A 24,393-nucleotide genomic window follows, 5' to 3' on the forward strand; every position below is an offset into this window, starting at 1 on the left:
TACATATGTATTAATCGGTTAAGACAGTGAAACCGTAATTACATAGCCATAACATTGGCAAGGGTTCAAAGCTCACCCGCTCTATGGTTCTGGTGGTATATATAAAGTCTTCTCAGATAAGGACTATAAATCGTAGGTCCAGTGTACACATCTAGCTCATGTGCACTTTAAAGAACCTAGTACTAGTAATCTTTTGAGACGAGTAGGGGTACTAGTATTTACCACTTGTTGGTCCCATCCTTCACTAATGTACATCTAATGAGAAGTTGAATAAATTAAACAAATTTTAATGATTTATTTGCAGATTTGTGTGAAATTCCAGAGATTATGCAAGAATCTGTTGATAGCTGCCGACCCGCATACGGTGCGTTTACCGAAGATGACCGCTACTTCCACGAACGATGGGTTTTAGCCAATCAGACTCGTAAGTAGATTCGAGCAAGTGATCCATACATTTTATACCTATACCTTGATTTAACAACAAATTTAAAAAAAAAACAAAACACTACATCCCAAGTGTCATTTGCAGTAGGTCATTCTTCTTCAGTTTTATTTTATTTATTTCATCCATTATTCTCATCCAATAGCGAGCACAAACTCGGCAATTACAGGATGAGATAAACTATTTATAGTTTATCGTGCTTATAAACTAAGTCTCATTTGAGGCTTAGGAGTGAAGTTGAAAGAAGTCGTGAATTACAACCCTGGCACTACTGTAGGTCAGGATTGAACCTTGGGATTGGAAGGCTATGTAATGTTAACCACCAAGCTACAGCTCCACTACATTGATTTTAAAATATTCATTCTTGTATATCTAAAATGTATTATATCTATTTATTAGTTCATTTAATTTTGGTTTGTTATATAGAGTTGAAGAGTACTAGTATAGTATAATATCTTGAATTTTACAGATCCACCAGAATACAAAGGCTTAAATGATGCATGGCGACACCAGTCTTGGTTTGATCTGGGTTCACTACCGTATTGGGGTATAGTAACAGTGTATGGAGGAGGTGGATATGTAATTGAGCTTGGTAAAACAGTTGAGGATGCATGGGCCATCGCCGACTATCTGCGTGCGACCAAGTGGGTTGATCAGTACACTCGTGCTGTATTTTTTGAATTCACTGTTTACAATCCTGTCATTAACTTCTATGCGGTGTCCTATATGATAGCTGAATTTTTACCACAAGGAGGTAAGACCAGCATTTCAAACCCCAACATCTCAGTAGTGGTACAGTAAATACCCTATAACAATTATGTAAGATGAATATTGGCTCTTTACCAGCATATACACATTGATATCTATATATTAAAACTAAGTAAACCAGGATCCTAGTTATTCTTAACTGACTGAATGTGGAAATAATGATAAACCGCAAGATAGGTAATTTTTTTTTACAAATTGGATATCTCTCATATCTATAAATTTTAAAATAACGCATCCATTTTGTTATACCAATTTCAATGCGATTTCAGCAGTCAAAGATAGCAAGCTTGGTCTGTACTGTTCTCCCATGTTTGGTTGATACCACAAATTCACTTTGTTGGTGTCCGTCCATTAGATGGTTAACCTCATTATTTTTATTGTTTTTCTCTGCACAGGTGCCATACCATACTTTCATTTTCAGACGTTGAAATTGGACCGATACTTTGGGGCATACAGCTACATCGTCCTCGCAGCTGAAGCCGGGTTGTGTGTCTTCACCCTCTGGTTTGCATTTAAAGAATTTAAACACATCAAAAAACAGAAGAAAAAATACTTCAAAAGTCTTAGTAACCTGGCAGAGTTTATTACTCTAGTGTTGTCCATAACAGCATTTGTTATGTACATGTATCGCACATTTGTCGCCAAGAGTCTTATGACAGAGCAAAGTGAGAATCCAACAAAGTTTTTGAATTTCCAATATGTGGGCCAGTGGGATCAGGTGAGTAATGGCTACAATGAACTATAGGGTCTGTTTCCACTGCCATGACAAACAATGTCTAGACTGTAATCTTAACTGTCTAAAGCTCTGTATACACTATCACAGTGTGGGTGACAAAAAAAGTGTGATGTGCCAAAATATGGTAGTGATATGCCCAAATATAGTAGTGATATGACATCATCGTGTCCATAATGGGCACATCACATTTTGTTTGATAGTGTAGACAGAGCTTAACTATAGGGTCTGTTTCTTACTACCATGAAAAGTCAGTAATTTCTTGTCTGTATCCTTAACTGTCTAACTATATAATAGGGTCTGTTTCTACTACCATTACAAATTAGTTTATGTGGCACTAGTACTCATGCATGCATGACTGATTTTGTTCTCCTTCTTTTGCAGATGTTCTGTTGGATGATAGGCTTAATTCTCTTCATATCAACAATCAAGTTCATGAAGCTGTTGCGTTTCAACAAACGGATGCTGCTGCTCTCTCAAACTATACAGACATGTTGGTTGGAACTGCTTCTCTTCTTCATGATGTTTGCTGTTATATTTGCTTCGTATGCTTGTGCCGGATTCATGTTGTTTGGTAACAGCATGATTGATTACTACACGATGGTCACCACGTTAGAATCTTTGTTTGCTACTCTGCTTGGTAAGTATTCTCAAATTATCTCACAAATAGTACATTTTTTAAGCTCTGTCTACACTATCAAACTAGTGTGATGTGCCCAAATATGGTAGTGATATGCCCAAATATGGCAGTGATATGACATCATTATGTCCATCTGGGCTAATTTTATATGCAATTTAAAATGCCTACTTGTACCATACTATGAATAGAACTGTACAAAGATAATAATTTGGTCACTACCGAATTACAGTACTGTTATAAAAAGCAAATTACATTTACACTTTAGATGATTGTTATATAACAATATGGCATCATTTGTATGTAAGCGTAAGTATAAATAAATAAATAAATATAAATATTTTCATTAAATAAAATAATACTATTATTTTTTTAAATATTGTATTGTAAGGACTATTGGAAGATGATGTAATTGTGTTAAAATATTTGGCGTTTTTGTACATGTAGGTAACTTCAACTTTGACGACATGGTTGGTGTGAACAGAGTCCTAGGGCCAATATTTTTCTTCAGTTTCACACTGACCATCGTGTTTGTTCTTATGAACATGTTTATCACCATCATCAATGAGGCGTTCTCTGTTACCAAAGAAGAGAATGCAAAGATGAAAAATGATGTAGAAATCATCGACTTTATGGTTCGACGATTTAAGGAGACTGTGGGATTTGCTGAGAGAAGGAACTTGAAACCAAAGAGACGACATAAATATGTTGAAGGTATGGATATTATAATTCTTCCGCTGCCCTTAGAAAATGAGGCCAAGCACTTGACACTTCTCTGAATTTGGCTGCAGTCACTGCCTCTGTTCACATCCTGTACTTGGATCAACACAAGGGGTTTTATTCCTCTTTGGAATGTGCAATTTTTTTTAATTGAGTCTTAGAGAGGTGTGTGTGTAAAAGTTATAGTTGATGGGGCTAAACGAAGAAACTGATATAACTTTTCACTGATAGTGAAAACAAATACTGTATGAAAACACTGTAAATTTACCAGTAGAATTTAAACATGTTTAATTCTAAAGAAAGACAAAACACATTATACACCCATATATTTGTTTATTTACAATCCATTCACACCAAACAAAAAACGAGAGATATATAGAATTAAATACAGTAGAACCCCTCTATTGGGACACTCCTATTCAGGGGACACGTTCCTTGGAAACAAACGTAGGGCAATAACAGCTAACCTCTATTCATTCCCTATTAAGGTGACACTTTGTTGGGTTTTGAGATTCTACTGACGGTATTCTTAATTGAAATAATTATATTAAGCAAACAAATTTAAGAATTGCACATCTCATATCTAAAACTAGCATTTCATTTACATTATTTATACCTCTCCTATTTGTTTACTAACAACAGGAGTCGAGCCTATCCAGATTGAATGTGATGAGATGCAGCAGAAGTTAGTGTTGATGGTTGATCAACTAAACGACTTCATTCGCAAAGAAAAGGTTGAAGAGCTAGGAGAAGATGCGGTGAAGTCTGGCCCGCGACCAATATATACAACAGACTGATTTAGAGTAAAGATAGCCAAAGACCAATAATATACAGAACAAAATAATTAAGATATTAGTATAATTCTACTTTTTTTCATTGAACTTATAATGTACATAAGTATATGATTTGCAATCTACCCTCTTGCTAAAATTAATCTAAGATCATAAATAAAGGTAATGTAACTTTAATATTAGCAGTGAATTTATAATTATGTTGATAATAATTTAATTAGCTTTTGATTGTTCAGTATTAGTAGTTTTATTGACTAAACTTCTCTTCCAAACGTGATTAAGAAGTTCATTATGTAATATTTTGTTTTGTGAAAATTATTTTTTATGTTTTTAAAAGTTTCCTTCAGGCGAAAACAAAAATCTTTTTTTTCCATCCAAGATTAATTGTTTGCTTTCTGTTTCCTTAATTACATTCAGGGGAAAATCGCTTTTGTAATTTATATATTAAGGTAATAATATTAATAAACATTATCGTCTGTATAATTTATGCTTTATATTTTCATGTGCTGACAGTAGCACCACCCACCTACTTTCTTGAGTAATTCCATCAACTGCTCATTTTAATTTCGAGTGTAGTTGTTGTGTGCATACGCATATAAAATATACTTATCGTACAGTATGTTTACATTTTTATGTGATAGAAGGAAGAAAGTGGCATTTACAGTAGTAAACTAACATAATAAAAACGACTAACGTCGTCATTATAATAACCCTAATGTTAAACCCAATAACCTCACCGATAACCTCACCGATAACCCCAATGATAAACCCACATGTAAATAAGAAAACATAAACCCATATATCACATCCCTGATCAAACGCCCCATCAAGACTTTGTCCATTCTTGCAATGCAGTTTGAAGACATGCATATCTTTACCAATGCCATTATTAACTGTAACGTTAATCCGTGTACCATTGTCATTTTCCGTCAATTTGGTCTGGTTGTTGAACATAATGTTAATCCCCTTTTCTCCACATAACAGTAATTCTTCTCGGCAAATCGAACATAGTGATTCTTTGTCAGTGACATTCATAGTATACAGAAAATTCCGTAGGGTTTGAAGTCAAATTTAATGGCAATATTAAGTAATCCCCTGTGTTATATTCTACCGTTTTGGGCATACTTAGAAACTGTGGTCGATACATAATATTAGGTGTTGGAGTAGAACAAGTTAAGTTATTTGGAAGAAGACCGTGTGATACTACAAAATAAAATCTATTCATTTTACGTGTTAATGGTATATAAGCTGCACTGTTAAATACATCATGTCGTGGGTTGTACACATCCTTGAATTGGTGGAATTTGTCTTCGGTGTCCATCAACCAGATTGTAACATTTACTGGAATATCTCCTACAATTACTTTGTAAGTTACATTTACACGAGTCTCACCTTCGATGACATCAAGTTTATCAATATCACATAGTACCTTTGGATCATCAGACAGTGTATACACTTCAACAAAAATGTCTACTACACTTGACTCATGAACATCCTGTGTATTAGTTTTAGGAATCAGTTTGCAAAAGTAAAGACCTTCAAGTAATTTGTGAACTTTTTTTATAACAAGACGATAGTTATGTGTTGCCGCAATATACTCAATATTGTATACGTCACCGAGAACAACATTTTCGTTCAGACTTATTTCCGTTTCTGAATTTGTAGTCAAGGCATCGAAATAAAACCAAACCACGTCATACTCTTCTGTAATTTCAACTACGCAATCTAGGCCGACGTTCTCAGTCCCAACAAGTACTTGCAATGTATCTGGTGGTAGTCCAAGTGAGTAACCAAGAAATCCTAAAACTATAAAGAACAAAGGTGTATTTTCTGTGGAATACATGATAACCAGCTATGTGTAGGACAACCTAGGCCTTATAGGACAACTGTTTTGGTTTTCTTCTTTATTTACTTATCATTTAACTATCTTTTCCAAACAGTCACATGCACATAGGCCTACTATTGTTAGTATTATTTACGCAAGGGTTTTTTCTCTTTGGGATGTGCAATTGTTTTGAAATTGAGGCTTAGAGAGTTGTGTGTGTGTGTGTGTGTAAAAGTTATATGTTGATGGGGCTCAACGAAATTTAACTTTTCACTGGCAAAAACAGATCCTGCATGAAGCTTATTTACTAGTAGAATTTAAACACGTTTAATTCTAAAGTTGTACCAATTCATCACAAAAGACAAAACACATTATGCACCCATATATTTGTTTATTTAGAATTCATTCAAACCAAACAAAAAGTGAGAGATATATAGCATTAAATACAGTAGAACCCCTCTATTGGGACACTCCTATTCAGGGAACACGTTCCTTGGAAACAAACGTAGGGCAATAACAGCTAACCTATATTCATTCACTATTAAGGTGACACTTTGTTGGCTTCCCTTACGGGTCCTACTTTTAAATTTAAATTAATCATGTTATGACAAAGTAAATTTAAGAATTGCACATCTCATATCTAAACCTAGCATTTCATTTACATTATTTATACCTTTCCTATTTGTTTACTAATAACAGGAGTCGAGCCAATCCAGATTGAATGTGATGAGATGCAGCAGAAGTTAGTGTTGATGGTTGATCAACTAAACGACTTCATTCGCAAAGAAAAGGTTGAAGAGCTAGGAGAAGATGCGGTGAAGTCTGGCCCGCGACCAATATATACAACAGACTGATTTAGAGTAAAGATAGCCAAAGACCAATAATATACAGAACAAAATAATCAAGATATTAGTATAATTCTACTTTTTTTCATTGAACTTATAATGTACATAAGTATATGATTTGCAATCTACCCTCTTGCTAAAATTAATCTAGGATCATAAATGAAGGTAATGTAACTTTAATATTAGCAGTGAATTTATAATTATGTTGATAATAATTTAATTAGCTTTTGATTGTACAGTATTAGTAGTTTTACTGACTAAACTTCTCTTCCAAACGTGATTAAGAAGTTCATTATGTAATATTTTGTTTTGTGAAAATTATTTTTTATGTTTTAAAAATAGTTTCCTTCAGGCGAAAACAAAAATCTTTTTTTTTCCATCCAAGATTAATTGTTTGCTTTCTGTTTCCTTTATTACATTCAGGGGAAAATCGCTTTTGTAATTTATATATGTTGAGGCAACAATAAACATTAACGTCTGTATAATTATGCTTTTCATTTTCATGTGCCATGTGCTGACAGTAGCACCACCCACCTATACTTTCTTGATCAGTTCCATCAACTGCTCATTTTATTTCGAGTGTAGTTGTTGTGTGCATATACGCATATAAAATATACTTGTCGTACAGTATGTTTACATTTTTATGTGATAGAAGGAAGAAAGTGGGATTTACAGTAGTAAACTAACAAAATAAAAACGACCGGTAATCCGCCAACGATGAACCCACATATAAATGAGGTAATTCACCTCCCTGGCCCTGATCAAACGCCCCATCAAGACTATGTCCATTCTTGCAATGCAGTTTGAAGACATGCATATCTTTACCAATGCAATTTTTAACTCTAACAATAATCCGTGTACCATTGTCATATGTCGTCAATTTGGTCTGGTTGTTGAAAACAATGAAAATACCATTTTCTTCAGTACCATCTACGAGTAATTGTTCTGTGCAGATCGGACATAGTGATTCTTTGTCACAGTGACAGTCAGGGGTTACATACAAATCCATAGGGTTTGAAGTCAAATTTAATGGACATTTTAAGTAATCCCCTGTGTTATATTCTACCGTTTTGGGCATATTCTGAAACTGTGGTCGATACATAATATTAGGTGTTGGAGTAGAGCAAGTTAAGTTATTTGGAAGAAGACCGTGTGATACTACAAAATAAAGTCTATTAATTTTACGTGTCAATGGTATATAAGCTGCACTGTTAAATACATCATGAGGTGGGTTGTACACATCCTTGAATTGGTGTAATTTGTCTTCGGTGTCCATCAACCAGATTGTAACATTTACTGGAATATCTCCTACAATGACTTTGAAAGTTACATTTACACGAGTCTCACACTCGATGACATCAAGTTCATTAATATCACATAGTACCTTTGGATCGTCGGGCAGTGTATACACTTCAACAAAAATGTCTACTACACTTGACTCATGAACATCATTTGTATCATGTGTATTAGTTTTAGGAATCAGTTTGCAAAAGTAAAGACCTTCAAGTGATTTGTGAACTTTTTTTATAACAAGACGATAGTTATGTGTTGTCGCAATATACTCAATATTGTATACGTCACCGAGAACAACATTTTCGTTCAGACTTATTTCCGTTTCTGAATTTGTAGTCAAGGCATCGAAATAAAACCAAACCACGTCATAATCTTCTGTAATTTCAACTACGCAATCTAGGCCGACGTTCTCAGTACTTGCAATGTATCTGGTGGTAGTTCAAGTGAGTAACCAAGAAATCCTAAAACTACGAAGAACAAAGCTGTGTTTTCTGTGGAATACATGACAGCGATGTGTAGGACAACCTAGGCCTAAATAGGACAACTGTTTTGGTTTTCTTCTTTATGATTTCTTCAATTTACATATCATTTAATTATCTTTTCACTCATGCACATAGGCCCACTATTGTTAGTATTATTTACTGATAATAAACAAAAACTAGACACGTTTAATTCTAGAGTTGCACCAATTAATCACAAAAGAAAGACAAAACACATTATTCACCCACATATATTTTTTAATTTACAATCCATTCACACCAAACAAAAAAATGAGAGATATATATAATTAAATACAGTAAAACCCTTCTTTTGGGAAAATCCTATTCACAGCTATACCTCTATTCATTCCCTATTAAAGTGACACTTTGTTGGGTCATGAGAGATTGATATTCTTAATTGAAATAATTATATTATATCAAAGCAAATTTAAGAATTGCACATCTCATATCTAACAATAGCATTTCATTTTCATTATTTATACTTTTCCTATTTGTTTACTAATAACAGGAGTCGAGCCTATCCAGATTGAATGTGATGAGATGCAGCAGAAGTTAGTGTTGATGGTTGATCAACTAAACGACTTCATTCGCAAAGAAAAGGTTGAAGAGCTAGGAGAAGATGCGGTGAAGTCTGGCCCACTACCAATATATACAACAGACTAATTTAGAGTAAGATAAGGTTAACACCACGTCGTCAAACAAATTACACTTTTGCGACACCAAAGACTATAGAAAACGCTGTTATTCAATATCTTTTCATGACTGTCTGATTTCAGAATTTGGTGTAGTTGTAGAATGCAGATTTGTTTGTAGTTAGCATATACATTTGCCCTCTTTCATTATACTGATTATCTATCTAAAATTTGGTCTTCAATCGACAAAATTCAATGAAACATAAATAAAAGTAGGTTAAATATAAAAAAGAATTGTTTTTACATAGTATGCTTTATAATATTAAGTTATCATTTTGTTCAAGGCGATTTAAATCTATCTTGATTTTATCAGCTTTTCCGTTTGATTCATTGTTTTCTTAACTAAGCCGCTTCTCTTCCAATCATGGTCAATAAGTTCATATGTGATGACGATGTGTTGTAAAAATATTATAAAAAATTGAAATTGTTTATTTTGTGCATTTTGCTTTAAGTATGATGGCACAGTTAAAAGCATGGTTAATTATTAGGTCTTTAATGACAATGAATTAGTGGTGAATTATAGCGAGGCAAATTTAGCAACTGACATGGAATACTATTTTCTTCAGATACAGTATTACATTAAAATCTAGTTGTTGTTATTATTTGTTGTATTATTATTTGTATGAAAAAACCAATGATAATGAATGTCTTACTGCTTATGACATTATATACAAATAAAATTAGAGAATAATTCCTCTTTCTAAATGTAGGCCTATATGAATTTATTTTGAATTTAAGTATACTTAGGTTATTTTATATTTTATCAATTTCATCCCGGCATACATCTCAGCAACAAACCAAAATAATAAGACTACAACAAGAATTGTAAATACAATTACCAACACTTTACTAATGTTTTCTCCTTTGTCATACGTAGGCCTATCAATGCAGTGTAATTCAGTAGTATGGATATCATCACCAACAATATTTTTAGCTTTAAACTCAATCGTTATACCATTGTCATAGTCTGTCAGTGCTTTTCTGTATGAAAAAATATAAATTCCTTTATTTCTCTTGGGAATTAATCCAGCTTCACTGCAGTTTACTGTTTTATTGTTGCGCCGACAGAACCAAGACATGTCATTTGACCTAAGAAGTGGGTTAGACATCACATTTAACTGTATTTTTAAATGATCCCCAACGAAATATTCTATTTTATTGAGCATAAACTGAAACTGTGGTTTATAATGTATGGTCAGTTGTGGTGTTTCACAAATCAATTTATCTGAAAGAAGGTGGTGTGATAAGCTTACTCCTAAGTGACACATGTTCATGTTGGGCGTTACCTTTAAAGTAACAGTACTCGCACCATGAAAGTTGTACATTTTCATTACCTGGTCTTCTGTGACACTCGCCATCCATATGTCAACCCCCCGGGCTGGAATGTCACCAATATAAGCCGTGTAGTTCAACGTGACTGTTTCGCCTTCTACAGCAACAAGTTTATCAACATCGCATACTAAATGTGGATCATCAGGCAATTCATATACTTTGATATCTATTTCCACTACATTGGATGATAATGCATACGGTCCTGTATTACCAGTTTTCTCAGTCTTTTTGCAAATGTATATGCCCTCTTCAACTGGTGTCACTTCTATTATAACCAGGCGATAATTATGTGTCTGATCGTTATCGTTATCATTATACTCAAGCCTGTACATACTATTGACGTTTTCTAAAACATTTTCGTTTAAACTGATTTTAGTCTCTGATTCTTCAATCTGGACCCCATAATAACACCAAACTACGTCATAATAGTCGTCATTCGCAACTGTGCAATTTAGCTCAACGTTTTTGGTTCCAACCAGTAATTGCAATGTCTGTTGTAGGTAAGACTGGGTTTCAGCAACGAAGGAACAACTAACACCAGAAATTAGGCATAATAATATGTAGAGGTACGCTGTCTTTCCAGTGGAACGCATGATAAATACCTATGTAGTAGTATCTGTATATACTGTAGTATAGTCTTCTATACGTAGAGAGAACGACATGAAACCATATTAATATAAACTCTATAGGGTCTACGTATTGTTCTTAAATGTGCATAAAAAATATTGTTGTTATTCCAATGATATTGATAGAAACTGTTGTGCATGAACAGGCTTATTGATGCTTATTGTCGGTTTTGTTCAATCATCGATGAACAGTTAAATGTCACTATATCACGTAGGTGCGGGCTTCATTAACTTCTAACAAACAGAAAGTGTTTACTTAAATTCACAAAATGCAAACTTTTCAATACTTTTCAAAAGCTAGTGTCTAGTGTATAACATTTACATTTTTAATTACAGGGAAATTTTCGAAAATATTGCCAAATTTCAACTTTTGTTTACATAACTGGTTACTATAGCCTATAGGCCTATCCACGGAGAAACATAACTTATTTCTCCATCCATCCATAATCATACATATCGTTTTTTGCCATTTTTAGAAAATTTTCGAAAAATTGCTTCACCTTTTGTTTTTTTACATAACTGGTTACTCATAAATGTAACATGCGCAGAATCACATAATATGGTCTGCGCATGTTACCTCAACATATATCTTTTTAATTAGTTTTTTTTTTAGAAAAAAATCCTGTACGATAGTACCGGGAAATGTTCCTTTTTTATTTAACTGGTAATTTCTATTATCATAAAGTGACATGTGCAGAATCACACAATGTGGTCTGCGCATGTTACCTCAACATATATTTTTTTAATTAGTTTTTTTTAAAGAAAAAAATCCTGTACGATAGTACCGGGAAATGTTCCTTTTTTATTTAACTGGTAATTACTATTATCATAAAGTGACATGTGCAGAATCACATAATGTGGTCTGCGCATGTTACCTCAATACATATATTTTTAAAGTAATTTTTTTGCCATTTAAAAAAAAAATCCTGTACTAATACCGTACTGGATTTTTTTTTAAATTGCCAAATTTCAACCCTTTTATGGTAGATGGAGGCAGAGTTAGGCAGGAAGAGAAGCAGAGAACGGACGTGAGAAAAAGGGCAGAGAGGGATTGGAGAAGGAAGGCAATGGAGGGTTACCTCGAGCTGCGTTGAAAAGGAGGGAGAGATTGGAGCTGGAAAAGCGGAGAACCAGGGAAAAGACGTGTTAAATAAGTAGAGAAATTGGAGAACAAAGTGTAGAGAAGATTAGAGAAAAGAAAGAGAAAATTAGAGCTGAATAATAAAAGGAGAGTTAAGACACAGCAAGTAAGTTAGCCGGAGGGTACAGCCTACCGCTTGTGCTGCTGTTTGAGACATAGTGAGCCGGAGGTTGCGCCTACTGTACTGGTTGTATCACTATTTGAGACATAATGAGCCGGAGGTTGCACCTACTGTACTGGTTGTATCACTATTTGAGACATAGCTGAGCCGGAGGTTGCACCTACTGGTTGTGTTACTGCTTGAGATACAGTTAGCCCGTGGTACACCCTGTGGTTGTGATACTGCTTTGCTGGTGGGTACACCTATTAGCCAGTGGTTAAGACTACTGGTGGTTACCCTGTTAGCCGGTACGTGGTTACGCCATTGTTGGTGGTTACGTTGCTGTTGGAGGTTGCACCATTGTTGGAGGTTACGTTGCTGTTGGAGGTTACATCATTGTTGGTGGTTATGTGTTGTTGGAGGTTATACACCATTGTTGGTGGTTACGTTGCTGTTGGAGGTTACGCCATTGTTGGTGGTTACGCTACAATTGGAGGTTACGTCATTACTGGTGGTTACGCTGTTGTTTCTGCGTAATAGCAGAACTAATTTAATTAATTATTATAATCGGTTGTTACCAATAATTTGGAATCATAGAAGAATAAAGGAGGTCACTCCAAAAATTGTAATTGATTTGTTTCATTCGAGTGTGCTGCAGTACCGCAGACCCCTCCCCCCAAAAGGGAACGAACCCGAGAACGGATTTTCGTTACACTATCATTATTACATGCGCAGAATTATATAATGTGGTCTGCGGATGTTGCCTCAATACCTTTTTCTATGTCATTTTTCGAAAAATATCCCTGAAAAACTGGTTATGTGAATGTGGTGCAGAATCACATAATGTGGTCTGCTCGCGTTAACTCAATACATATTTTTTCAAAATTTCGAAAAAAAATCCATGTACTTAAAGGAGAGGGAAATATTCCAAAAATTGGCGAATTTCAACCCTTTTATTTTTTTACATTGCTTAAGTGTTACATATCATAATGTTACATGCGCCGCATTATATAATTTATGTGGTCTGTGCATGTTACCTCAATACCTTTTTTTTTAAAGTCGTTTTTTGCCATTTTTCAAAAAATATCCCTGTACTAGTACACGGAAATATTCGAAAAATTGCCAAAAACACTTTTATTGTTTGACATAACTGGTTACTATATCATAATGTGACATGTGCTAATCACATAATCACATAAAGCGGGGAAATATTGAAAAAACGGTCAGATTTCGAACCTTTTAATTGCTAAACATAACTGGTTATTATGGCTCTATATATTATCAACATTATCATATAACAATTCATTAGCCATTATTTTAGCCATTTAAAACAAACATCTCTATACAATTAGGCCTTGTAGTACAGGGAGTTTTTTTTTTAAATGGTCAAATTTTACCATTTTTTGACATTGTTTATTATGACTCTTAAGATGATAATAACGCAATATATGGTCAAATATTACAATATTATTGCATAATAATTGAATTCTAAAAAGGGATTTGTTTATATATGGCCAAATTTAGACCCTATTTTGACATAATGGGTTACTTTGGATCTATTCTATGATAAATTTAAAGATGTATTGTCCCTTGAAACACAAAAAATGAAAAAAAAATATTCTAAATTTAAATTGGCCATATCAAAGTAATATTAAAGGTATTCACTTTAGGTCGAAAATTCGAGCCGAAAAAAACAAGTTTACGTAATTAACAGGTAAATTAATTTGATAACATTTCGTCTGGAAAATCATCACAAGCGAAAGTAAACAAAGATTTCAAACCACGAGTATGCATTATACATGATGCTAATTAGGATTGTTTACAACTCGTCGCGGTTGAGAAGGTGTTTTCACACAGAGGAAGTTTTATGATTATGCATACAGAGTAGCCAAACAAGCGCGTTGCATTATGAGATATGTTTTGATCGAAAACTTTGACTGGAAGTCAAAGTTATTTTTTGAACAAAAAAATGTCTGTATTTCGGTTAAATAATTTTTTTTTTTACTAATTTTTGGTGAAAGTTAATAACTATTATGATACTTCAAAATGACCCACTTTTTTTCGAAATAAAAAAAAAATTTATTTTTTTTAATTGGTCAAAGGGACAATACATCTTTAATGAAATGTCCATTTCAATGTCTATATTTTCAAACATTAAGAGGTATAATTGGCCAATGGGAAGGCTGCTTTTTGTCACATGCTCGATCAAATTGTAGTTGAAGTGCTGTTTCCATCCCATGAATCATAGCAGCATTCTTTCCATAGAGATCCTGAAAAAAAAACCCAAAATATAAGAAATCTATCACTTTACAGCAATTTAATTAATGTTGGTGCAAATCAAAGAAAAAATGTATGTACCTGCATTTCTTTCAATCGTCGTTGTCCTGGGCGTTCCGATGGTGGCGCTGTACTTCTCTTTAATTGTTGACCTGAATGAGCTGAAAATCATTTATACTGTATATTATAACTAATTGTCTGTAGAACTAGATTATTTAGGATAGGTACTTCTGGCTTGTGAGTCATAGTGTACAGCTTCATTGTCTATCTTTAGACGTCCCAGACTTTATATCAAATAAATATGATAATTAAATTCTTAATAAATTTACCTGATTCATCTTCTAACGCTTCTGACTCTCTAGCTTTTCCTGAATAAAAGAGAAAAGATATTTTTACTTTAGTTATTTAAATAAGAATGGTATAGAATATAGTTTAGAGAGCATAAGCAGTTTGGCAATAAAAATACATATTTAGCAATGTGTTTCTTTGTTCAAATAAACTTTACAATCGATCCAACTTATTGCACATCTACAGTAATCCCAATATTAGGTTTAGTCTAAGCTATGTCTAACTTTATGTGACAAAATGTGCCCATATATGGAAATGATGATGTCATATCACTACCATATTTAGGCATATCACCACCATATTTGGGCACATCACACTTTTTTGTCACTAGTTTGATAGTGTAAACAGAGCTTTGGCCTTTTTTTGTTCTATAACCTCCTTCACTTTTCGGCAACCATTTAAATCTTTTTGTTTTGCCATGTACAATACAAGGGGCAAAATATAGGGAATTGTTTCCCACAGGAGCATCTTCACTTGTCCTTATGCAATTCCGTATTCAAATAATATCTATCACAGTACTCACTTCTTTCTTCTTTGAACTTGGCTGAAACCGAAAAGAAATGTCTTAACTCCTCGCTTATTTCCATTTCAAAACTATCATCTGAAAGTTCATCTTCAACGAAGTTTGCATCGTCAGCATGATTCATCCCATGACCTTCAGGCCAATGTGAATAATTACCGTAATGTGATTGGTATCCGTGACGATTTTGCATTTTCCGTTGATTGCTTGTCATGTGATATGGGTTATTATAATAAGGTATGTATGAGTTTATTTGATTGCTATGGTAATGTGACTGTTTTCTATAATTTGTTGAATATTGTTTCATCCATTTTGACACTTGTTGGTGATGGGTCCAGTAACGTTTATAGCGGCCATTTTTATTCCATAGTTCTTTTTCATCTATAATTGTTGAACCTGTACTCGATGTGTATTCTTTATTCCTATTTTAAATAACACTATTTTGTTTTAAACAATTCAAAATCTCATTTGCGGCTTTGCCACAATGGTATAAAGTTTTTCAAACTAACATACAACTCACATGAGAGCCTCTTTATTTCAATGAGCATTACTTAGTCTTAAAAGGTAAAGATCTGACTGATTGATCTTTTTACATTTCCAACTATTATTAAGACTAAATTATTATTCTAATATCTCTACATATATAGTAGATAATTAAGAGTACGACCAGTAACAACACACTGGTAGACCTTGGTATTGTTAAATGTTAACCTTTCATGATGGGACTGTTTGATATAAAAGTAGAATATTTGGGACCAAACGTCCACAGCTGTGTACCGACCAAGGATATACGCACGAAATTGTCTACAAATGTTACGGTGCAGCTACCACATTTTGTGGGCCTAGCTTACAACATATGTTATAAGACCAAATTCCAAGGAATTTACATTTTTACTCTTTAAAATTAGACTTGAATAACTATTAAATCTTCCTATAAACGTTTCTATCAATAAAACTTACATGTTCAATGCTTTTAGTGTTGAAATATGCAACTCATGCCATTTATGTGTTCGTTTAGTTCTGTGATGATGAGGAGGAACAATAACAACGTTTAGGTATGGCACGTCTAATAAGTAAAAACAAGTCTTTACAATATATATGACACGCCAAAAGAGTAAAAGTGTATTAAATAACATCCAATAAATGTCCGAGTACCATTATTTTACAGTGACTTTCCAGGTCATAACATTACAGACATAACTCGTCCTTATATATATCTATTATCAATTTATTCAACATTGAATAATGGAGGTAAAACCTCCATGATTGAATACATTAAAAAATATTTGGGTGTACAAGGCTAGATGGCCTTAGTAGATAATAATGGAATGTAATTTTATTCTATTACATAAATTATATATTTGTCTACTATTTTTGCTTACTACTTTTATTAAAAATATAAAATTTAAATAATAGTAATAAATATGTTCACAGTTATGTTATATAAAAATATATTATAACTTTTGCAGGTCACATTGTGACAAGTAACCCTGCTAGTGTATAATCAGAATATTGATCTTTATGTCAAAGTACCATCGCTTGATTTGAACCTAAACCTGTGGTATTATTGGGAATGTTTTAAATTTCAAGTAACTTGCCTATTACAGGATGGATAAACAATATCATGCTTGTAAACTAACTCACAGTTGTGAGCACAACCCTGGTACTATAATTGCTAGTAGGTTAGACTTGCTCCAAAGCTGTAGCTTGTCTATTTTACGGCGTTTCAATTTTTGTCCGAAAAAAATGAGCTCAACTATTATACGTATGAAACGCCATATGTGCAAAAATATTTATCTTTTTACTAACTTGGGTCTAAAACCTAGACTACTGGTAGGTCAGCATTGAACCCTGGACCTTAGGATTGGAAGACAAGCATGTTTTAACTACCAAGCTACAACTTCACTACATTTTCATTGACTTCTATATTCATACTAGCTTGATAAAAGGTTTCATTGAGTATGCAATAATATGCTAATAGATATGCAAATTAGTTCATCAATTTATTCATTTATTTTTGCTGTCTTCATTTTCTGAATCGCTTGATGAAGTTGACAACTCCTCCATGTATCCAATATTATTTGGTTCCTTTCTATCAAGATTTAAGAAGGTGTTTATCTTATCAGCAATGTCTCTATGTTCACTAAAAAGAAGAAAAAATATAAAAATCAGTATGTTTCTGTATAAAGAGGTTGACAGTTTAATTAGGCCTTCCTAATTCTGCCATGCAAACAATATTGCACACCACATACCTTGAATCTGCTCCCAGCGTGCAAGTGTCGGTCAACGGCAACGCCATTCCGGATTCCATCCTCAATACAACGTAACAACCTTTGCCTAATTTGGTAACATCTTCTTCTACATCTGCATATTTAACCTCTTCTATATTTGTTACAACTGAGAGATAAATGAATCAACTATAAACAAAATACCAGACTACAAGGAGGAAAACAGCACAGTAGGTTAATGGTTAGACATAAAGCTTCAGACTCTATTTTCCATACCAAAGTATTAAAGCTTATAAAATGGAGGTGGATGGATGGAGGTTTATGATCCCCTAACTTTTCATATACAAATCCATGACAATTTTCACACGGTTTTGTAGTGTTTTATTTGTTTGTTTTGCTTCTTGGCCTCACAATATTCAAAACGACTCGGTGCCCTAGTGGTCGAGAAAGTGTTTATAACTTTAAAAACCATACTTACGAAAGTTTGGTGGTGCTACTATACTGATTATCTTGCGTATCAGACCAGATTTGCTTATTCGGACTTCATTCTTTTTCTTGTCAATTATGCAATCCTAAAAAATAAATTTGTAGGCTTGTTTTTCTGGGTAGATAAAATTGAGGAGTGTTTGGATGGGGGTATGCACCATAAATACACTGTCGTACTAAACCACAATGAGTATTGTATTTTATGGTTGTATTGATGTAGTACAGGAAAACAAAAAAATGTAAACATAGAGTGTATTTTGCGATTATGGGTTATACTACTTTAATTTAACGCTGTGGCTAAAGATACGGTACTGTATCCTAACTTTCGTTTGCTAAAGGTACTGTAAAATTGCTCGTCCTAAATATTAAAACTCATCCTAAAATATTAAAAACCTAACCCTCTAAATAATCTCTCTTAAATTAAAATCGTCAAGCAGAGAATCAATCCCGCAACCCCTAAGCCATAGCCTCATCACAAGCCCACCACTCCACACAGCTGGATCGCAGAAAAACCTATTTGATTAACATCTTTGCTTACATAGCACCCTCTATAATTACCGTACCTTTAGTGTTTAGATGTATGGATACATAACAGTACCGTATCTTTAGACATAACGTTAATTTAATGTCTCATGCATTGGCTACAGAAAAAGTTGGCAGGTATATGATGATCCTTGACACACTAACTCACCTCCCAATCATCAATGCTTGTTACACCAATCATGAAACAGAATGATATGTATAATAGTTTCCATGGTAATGAGTCTACTGTGTATGTCCAAAGACCAAAGCCAATCGCGAAGAATCCTAACAAGAAAATTAATTATTAAAGAAAACTTTATTTGGTTGGTCTGTATATTAGGACTTTGAACAGTGATTGTACAGTACGTTATGGATCTTAGTGTGGGCAATTCTGTGGTTGTAGCTGGCCATAAAACGGTCAAATCAAACCTATTAATATACTCCATGAGCGAATTCCTGGAGTTCTTTTAAGGTGAAGTCTACCCTCAGTTTCAGAATGTACTTTCATATAAACCATCTTGAACGAGTTACCTAAATTGAAAAAAGGAGACATAAATATTAAATATCTATAAACAAATAACTTATATGTTGTCAGTTGTAAAATGCTTTTAATTGATTGATGCTTATATAGGTCATTCCCCTCAAGCTGCTGAATCGTACTAACCTAGCTGGCTGGCGGCTAGGTAATTTTAATATAGCCGGGGCTGTACCTAGCCGGGCAAGCCTTGCTATACTATCTAGCATAGTGCCTACTATATAGGGCCTAGCTAGATAGATGACAGGCCCAGCCAGCGCGACAGCCGAGCACAAGGCCAGGGCCTATATACTAGATAGGCCTAGGCTAGTAGGCCTACCTACCTAGCTAGTAGGGCCTAGGCTAGCCTATTTTTTAAGAAAAAAACACAAAAGCAGAACCCTAGTTACACCCAGTACTATAATATAATTAGTGGTGAACAGTTAATTTGTATAATTTGTACGCAGGAATTTCATATAATTTATGACATTTATTATATCATGAAAAATTAAAGCAAGCCACTACTACTAAAAAGTACTAGCTAGGTAGCTGGCCTACCACCGGTGCGGAAATGACTTGTTTTTTTTGTACCCTTGTTATTAGCACGTGGTTTAACTACCAGCCAATCACAACTTTTTAAAATGACGTAAGGCAATATAAACAAAACAAAGAGGTCCGACACACGAAACATGGCGTCTAATTTTAGTGGTGCTCTACGTTTAACAGATTTAGACGATTTTATAACACCGTCTCAGGTATTTTAGTAGGTTTTATTATTAAATGTTTCAACATACGTATATAAGAATCGTTTTAAACAAATAGGATGAGACCGTAAGGATTATGCAAGAGAAAAACCAAAGAGGCTTAAGTTTCAAGAAAGTATGCCTACGGCGTAGGGAAGCAGTCACTTTCGCCACTACATACTTGAAGTTGTGGTCGGTTCGTCCTGGTTACTAATATGCCAACTTATTTGTATGACTAGTTTTTTAATCTAATACCATTATTTTATTATTATTGTTACTATTTTTAGGAATGTGTAAAGCCGGTTAAAGTGAACAGAATTAGCGGCAAGACAGCGGCTATCAAAATAGAGGCAGATGGAAGTCATTATCAAGTTGAAACGGTAAATAAAACAAGTTCTAGACCGACATATAATTAAATTACATGTTATAGTACAGTGCTTGTTAATTCTAGTCTATTGTCCTAAAAATCTTTTTTTCACATAAAGATTTTCTCTCCTGTTAAATGTATGTTGTTTTTTTTTTTCCATTTTAATTTTAAGGATGGTATTAAGACAAAGTTAGAGAAAGCTGAGATTACACTTAATGATTGTTTAGCCTGCAGTGGTTGCATAACATCAGCTGAGAGCGTTCTCATTACCCAGCAGAGTCAACAAGAATTATATAGGATCCTTGGGGAAAATAAAGGTCTCACAGCTGTAAGTTTCTTGGTAATTTTATGGAATATCAAGGGATTGCTGATGACTCGGGTGGGTAATATGATCCTCCCAATCTGTTAATTGTTAGTGGGTGACCCATTTCAGCCCAATGTGTTGCGTTATTAAATAAGTCCTTTTTGTTTTATCAACAGGAAGAGCAGTCTCAACGCAAATTGGTAGTGGTATCCATCTCACCGCAATCAAGAGCGTCCCTAGCAGCCAAGTATAAAATAACTTCACAAGAAGCTGCTGAGAAATTAACAGGATTTTTAAAGCAATTAGGTTACTGGAAAATTCAGTTTAATTTTCTACATGTTAATTTTGTCAAATTTATATAGTGCTTTTAACAATCAACAGATTATCCCAAAACGGTTAAAATAAAATGAAGATGGCAGAAAAACAGATTGAATACTGTATATATATTACACTAAACTATTAGTTTATGGAGGGGAATATATATTTATACATTATACAGTACATTATATCTAAAGGCTCTGAAAACAGCATAGTGGATTAAAACAACACTTTACATTGATTCATTGAATGCACGGTTTTAAGCTTTATTATCTATATGGTTGTGCCATATAGTTTGATAGTGTAGACAGAGCTAAAGGTTTAAAATTATGCTATTGCTTCTCAATTTTCATATTAATAAAATTATGTTGTCTGTGTGACTGTCCTGGAAGCTGTAATAATTCATTTGTTTTATTTTTTCTTTCAAGGTGTTGATTATGTTTTCGATACAACATTTGCGAGAAATTTAAGCTTATTAGAAAGTCAATATGAGTTCATACGACGTTATAACAACAAAGGAACAAAAGGGTCATTACCAATGCTAGCTTCAGCTTGTCCAGGTACTTTGTGGTAGTTTTATATCAATAGTATTATGTGTAGATGTATGAGTTTAAATGTACATTATCTGCTGCATAAATACATCTTTTAAAACTGTCCATACATTCAAAAGTAATGTGTATTATATTTTTCCCTTACCAGGGCCGTAGCCACCAGTATGTTTGGTAAAGTTTCAATCTGTCCACTTTTTCACAAAGGCCTTTGATGACCCACTTTCTCATGGCTACATCACTGTTTACTCAGATACATACAGTATACAATGAGGAGTATGAGTGGGGCATGCCATAATAAGCTGAATAATGGGTTGGGAAATTCCTTTATTGTACAGGCATTGATGATTAACTTAATGATTTCATAGAACCATCGGAGGATTATAGGCTAATAATCTGCTAGGATGTCGATAATAAATTGACGATCCATAAATTAGACTATGTATTTTTTTAGGTTGGGTGTGCTATGCTGAGAAAACACACGGAAGTTATGTCTTACCATACATCAGTACTACAAAATCACCTCAACAAATAATGGGCAGTTTAGTGAAGGATTACCTGGCCAGGATACATGGTCTGACCTCTGACATGGTGTATCATGTGACGGTAATGCCCTGCTTTGATAAGAAGCTTGAGGCTTCCCGCGAGGACTTTTACAATGATGTCTACAAGACGAGAGATGTTGATTGTGTTATAACATCTGGTGAGCAATAAAGATAAATTACCTCTATTATGGGGCCAGTTATCTTATAATGTTCTATTAAAATTGAAATTCTGGTGTAGTACCTTTATTATGGGAATACTGTAGTTTATAGTAAACATATGGTATGGCATGTAAATATGTCTATTAGAAACCATGAACAATTTAATTATGAGACTACCACAATACTCAAATGAGCATCATATATCTATGTTATTCCTGTTGTTTTTTCACATGCTTATGCATGGAAAACTTACATCAAATGACCTATGCTAATAAAACACTCATTAAAGGAGCAACTCTGTATTTTCAGCTGAAGTTGACATGATGCTTGACAGTGAAGGACTGTCTTTGGTGGATATTGAAAGTAGACAATTAGATTCATTGTAAGTTATTGTTTGTTTACCTGAATATAGAGGCTCAGCAAGTGAAGAAATATAATCATTTTGTAAATGGGATACATTTATTTATTGAGCTCAATGAAAATGATTGCCTGCAAACCTGTCCTAAAACAGCAGGGGTAGATGTAATGGCTTTGTGTAACAATTAATACATTCTTCTGTATCAGGTCACTGATAAGTTAGAGAAGGTAGGCCAAGAATATGCAGACAATCCTTGTTTTCACGTTTGATACATACAATTGTATGGGCTGTCCCATTAATGCACTTGCCAATTGTTTGACCCACTCTACAATATGGTGGGTGGTAAAATGACGGACAAATACACACCATTGTTCATTGATGTGACGTACTATCTAGGTTTTTTGACGCACCCCTGAGTCAGCAAGTATTTTTAAATGAGGGGGTCGTATAGTGGGTCATACAATTGACAAGTGCATTATACAGAGCAAATACTGTAATACATTTTAATTTGTTTAGATGTGAGCATGATGCAGCCATCATAAACCATGAAGGAGGGGGTTCTGGTGGGTATGTTCACCACATCTTCAATTATGCAGCTCAAGAATTATTTGGTGCCAAAGTACATGATATGCAATACAAAACTCTAAGGTAAGGTAGTAAGGCAACAACGTAGTGTGTTACAGTGTTGTGGGAACAATTTTTAACTGCTCCCACCAGTTTAGTACTGTACATGTAAATGCTACAACAGTAGTGTATTCTCATATACAGTATACAGTACTCGTAATTCACAAAGCATGACAGATGGGAGAAAAACGGAGTGAACATTATAGATATTAATAGAAAACACAAGTATTACAAGTTTAGGGGTTTTTTTCTTGGTTAGAAATAAAGATTTTAAAGAGGTAATATTGGAGCATGAAGGGGAAGTGGTGTTGAGATTTGCGTTGGCATATGGCTTCAGGAATATTCAGAATTTGGTGCAGAAACTTAAACGAGGAAAAAGCCTGTACCATTGTGTTGAAGTTATGGCTTGTCCATCAGGTTGGTTGATATAAAATATATAAATAATACAAGCCTATCACAGGCTGTTTCATCACAAAATTCTAACAATAACATTTACTTTGCAGGTTGTCTAAATGGAGGAGGCCAAATTCGCCCATTAGATGATGAACCCGCTAAAGATTTACTAGAAAGAGTCGAGAAAATTTATTCAGAGATTGCGCCAGTTAAACCAGAAGATAGTGAAGATGTAAAAAAGCTTTATGCCGATTGGCTTGGTGGCAAAGATTCGATAAAGTCCAAATCAATGTTACATACACAGTACCATGAGGTGGAAAAGATGACAAATCCTCTAGTTATCAAATGGTAGAAAAAAAATAATAACTTTTGAGAACTGAAAACCGTTGCCATAGATAGTACTATGAGATGAAACAGGTGAAAAATGAAAAACTATTGCCATAGACTATAATATGAGGTGAAAAAGAAGACAAAAATGTAAATGCAGTTGCTATGAATATTGGATTCTTCTTGGCACAAGAACATTCCAACCAACATCTAGTACAGTATTTATTATTAACATTGAAAATTATGAAATAGAAATAAATATTTTATATGGGAAATTATATGGGAAATGTTTCTGTTGCCCTGGCAAATACAAACAATAGATGTACTGTATAAATTAAAGTTGTAGATGTTGCAATGGGCAAAGGTA

The 24,393-nt window shown here is 34.0% G+C and overlaps 5 protein-coding genes across 9 annotated transcripts in view; 2 read left to right on the top strand and 3 right to left on the bottom strand.

Moving 5' to 3' along the window:
- LOC144839492 (uncharacterized) overlaps nucleotides 1–7,206 on the top strand; it is a 44,147-nt gene extending 36,941 nt beyond the window's left edge. The window contains exons 48-53 of one of the 2 annotated variants that reach the window (XM_078694871.1): nucleotides 305–424; nucleotides 912–1,196; nucleotides 1,606–1,928; nucleotides 2,328–2,583; nucleotides 3,028–3,294; nucleotides 6,616–7,206. In XM_078694871.1, the coding sequence (XP_078550997.1) occupies nucleotides 305–424; nucleotides 912–1,196; nucleotides 1,606–1,928; nucleotides 2,328–2,583; nucleotides 3,028–3,294; nucleotides 6,616–6,770 (1,406 nt within the window). In that variant the 3' untranslated portion in view covers nucleotides 6,771–7,206. Of the gene's footprint in view, nucleotides 1–304; nucleotides 425–911; nucleotides 1,197–1,605; nucleotides 1,929–2,327; nucleotides 2,584–3,027; nucleotides 3,295–3,942; nucleotides 4,257–6,615 lie in introns of those variants that run through there. The other variant, XM_078694872.1, reaches the window with a different exon arrangement.
- Nucleotides 1–24,393, bottom strand: part of LOC144839496 (inactive rhomboid protein 1-like) — a 73,461-nt gene that overhangs the window by 5,673 nt on the left and 43,395 nt on the right. The gene's annotated exons all lie outside the window — the stretch shown is intronic.
- LOC144840545 (uncharacterized) lies at nucleotides 13,417–16,732 on the bottom strand. Its single transcript, XM_078696385.1, has 5 exons — nucleotides 16,551–16,732; nucleotides 15,594–16,012; nucleotides 15,052–15,090; nucleotides 14,804–14,883; nucleotides 13,417–14,715 (listed from the first exon to the last, which is right to left on the bottom strand). The coding sequence occupies exons 1-5, from the start codon at nucleotides 16,724–16,726 to the stop codon at nucleotides 14,593–14,595; spliced, it is 837 nt and encodes a 278-aa protein (XP_078552511.1). The 5' UTR covers nucleotides 16,727–16,732; the 3' UTR covers nucleotides 13,417–14,592.
- On the bottom strand, nucleotides 17,305–19,911 carry LOC144840546 (cytochrome b-245 chaperone 1-like). Of its 3 annotated transcripts, none has more exons than XM_078696388.1 (6): nucleotides 19,902–19,911; nucleotides 19,256–19,357; nucleotides 18,996–19,111; nucleotides 18,297–18,390; nucleotides 17,843–17,972; nucleotides 17,305–17,733 (listed from the first exon to the last, which is right to left on the bottom strand). In XM_078696388.1, the coding sequence occupies exons 2-6, from the start codon at nucleotides 19,341–19,343 to the stop codon at nucleotides 17,598–17,600; spliced, it is 564 nt and encodes a 187-aa protein (XP_078552514.1). In that variant the 5' UTR covers nucleotides 19,344–19,357; nucleotides 19,902–19,911; the 3' UTR covers nucleotides 17,305–17,597. The 3 variants fall into 3 exon arrangements, with proteins under 3 accessions (XP_078552514.1, XP_078552512.1, XP_078552513.1); XM_078696386.1 differs by having other exon boundaries at nucleotides 17,843–17,987; XM_078696387.1 differs by lacking the exon at nucleotides 19,902–19,911 and adding an exon at nucleotides 19,829–19,848 and having other exon boundaries at nucleotides 17,843–17,987.
- Nucleotides 20,020–24,305, top strand: LOC144839501 (cytosolic Fe-S cluster assembly factor narfl-like). The gene is made up of 10 exons (XM_078694886.1): nucleotides 20,020–20,095; nucleotides 20,371–20,463; nucleotides 20,623–20,778; nucleotides 20,931–21,060; nucleotides 21,501–21,632; nucleotides 22,075–22,323; nucleotides 22,634–22,706; nucleotides 23,199–23,330; nucleotides 23,566–23,723; nucleotides 23,810–24,305. The coding sequence occupies exons 1-10, from the start codon at nucleotides 20,030–20,032 to the stop codon at nucleotides 24,049–24,051; spliced, it is 1,431 nt and encodes a 476-aa protein (XP_078551012.1). The 5' UTR covers nucleotides 20,020–20,029; the 3' UTR covers nucleotides 24,052–24,305.

The sequence above is a fragment of the Antedon bifida genome, chromosome 4 (assembly GCF_963402885.1).
Source record: "Antedon bifida chromosome 4, ecAntBifi1.1, whole genome shotgun sequence".
Classification (NCBI taxonomy): domain Eukaryota; kingdom Metazoa; phylum Echinodermata; class Crinoidea; order Comatulida; family Antedonidae; genus Antedon; species Antedon bifida.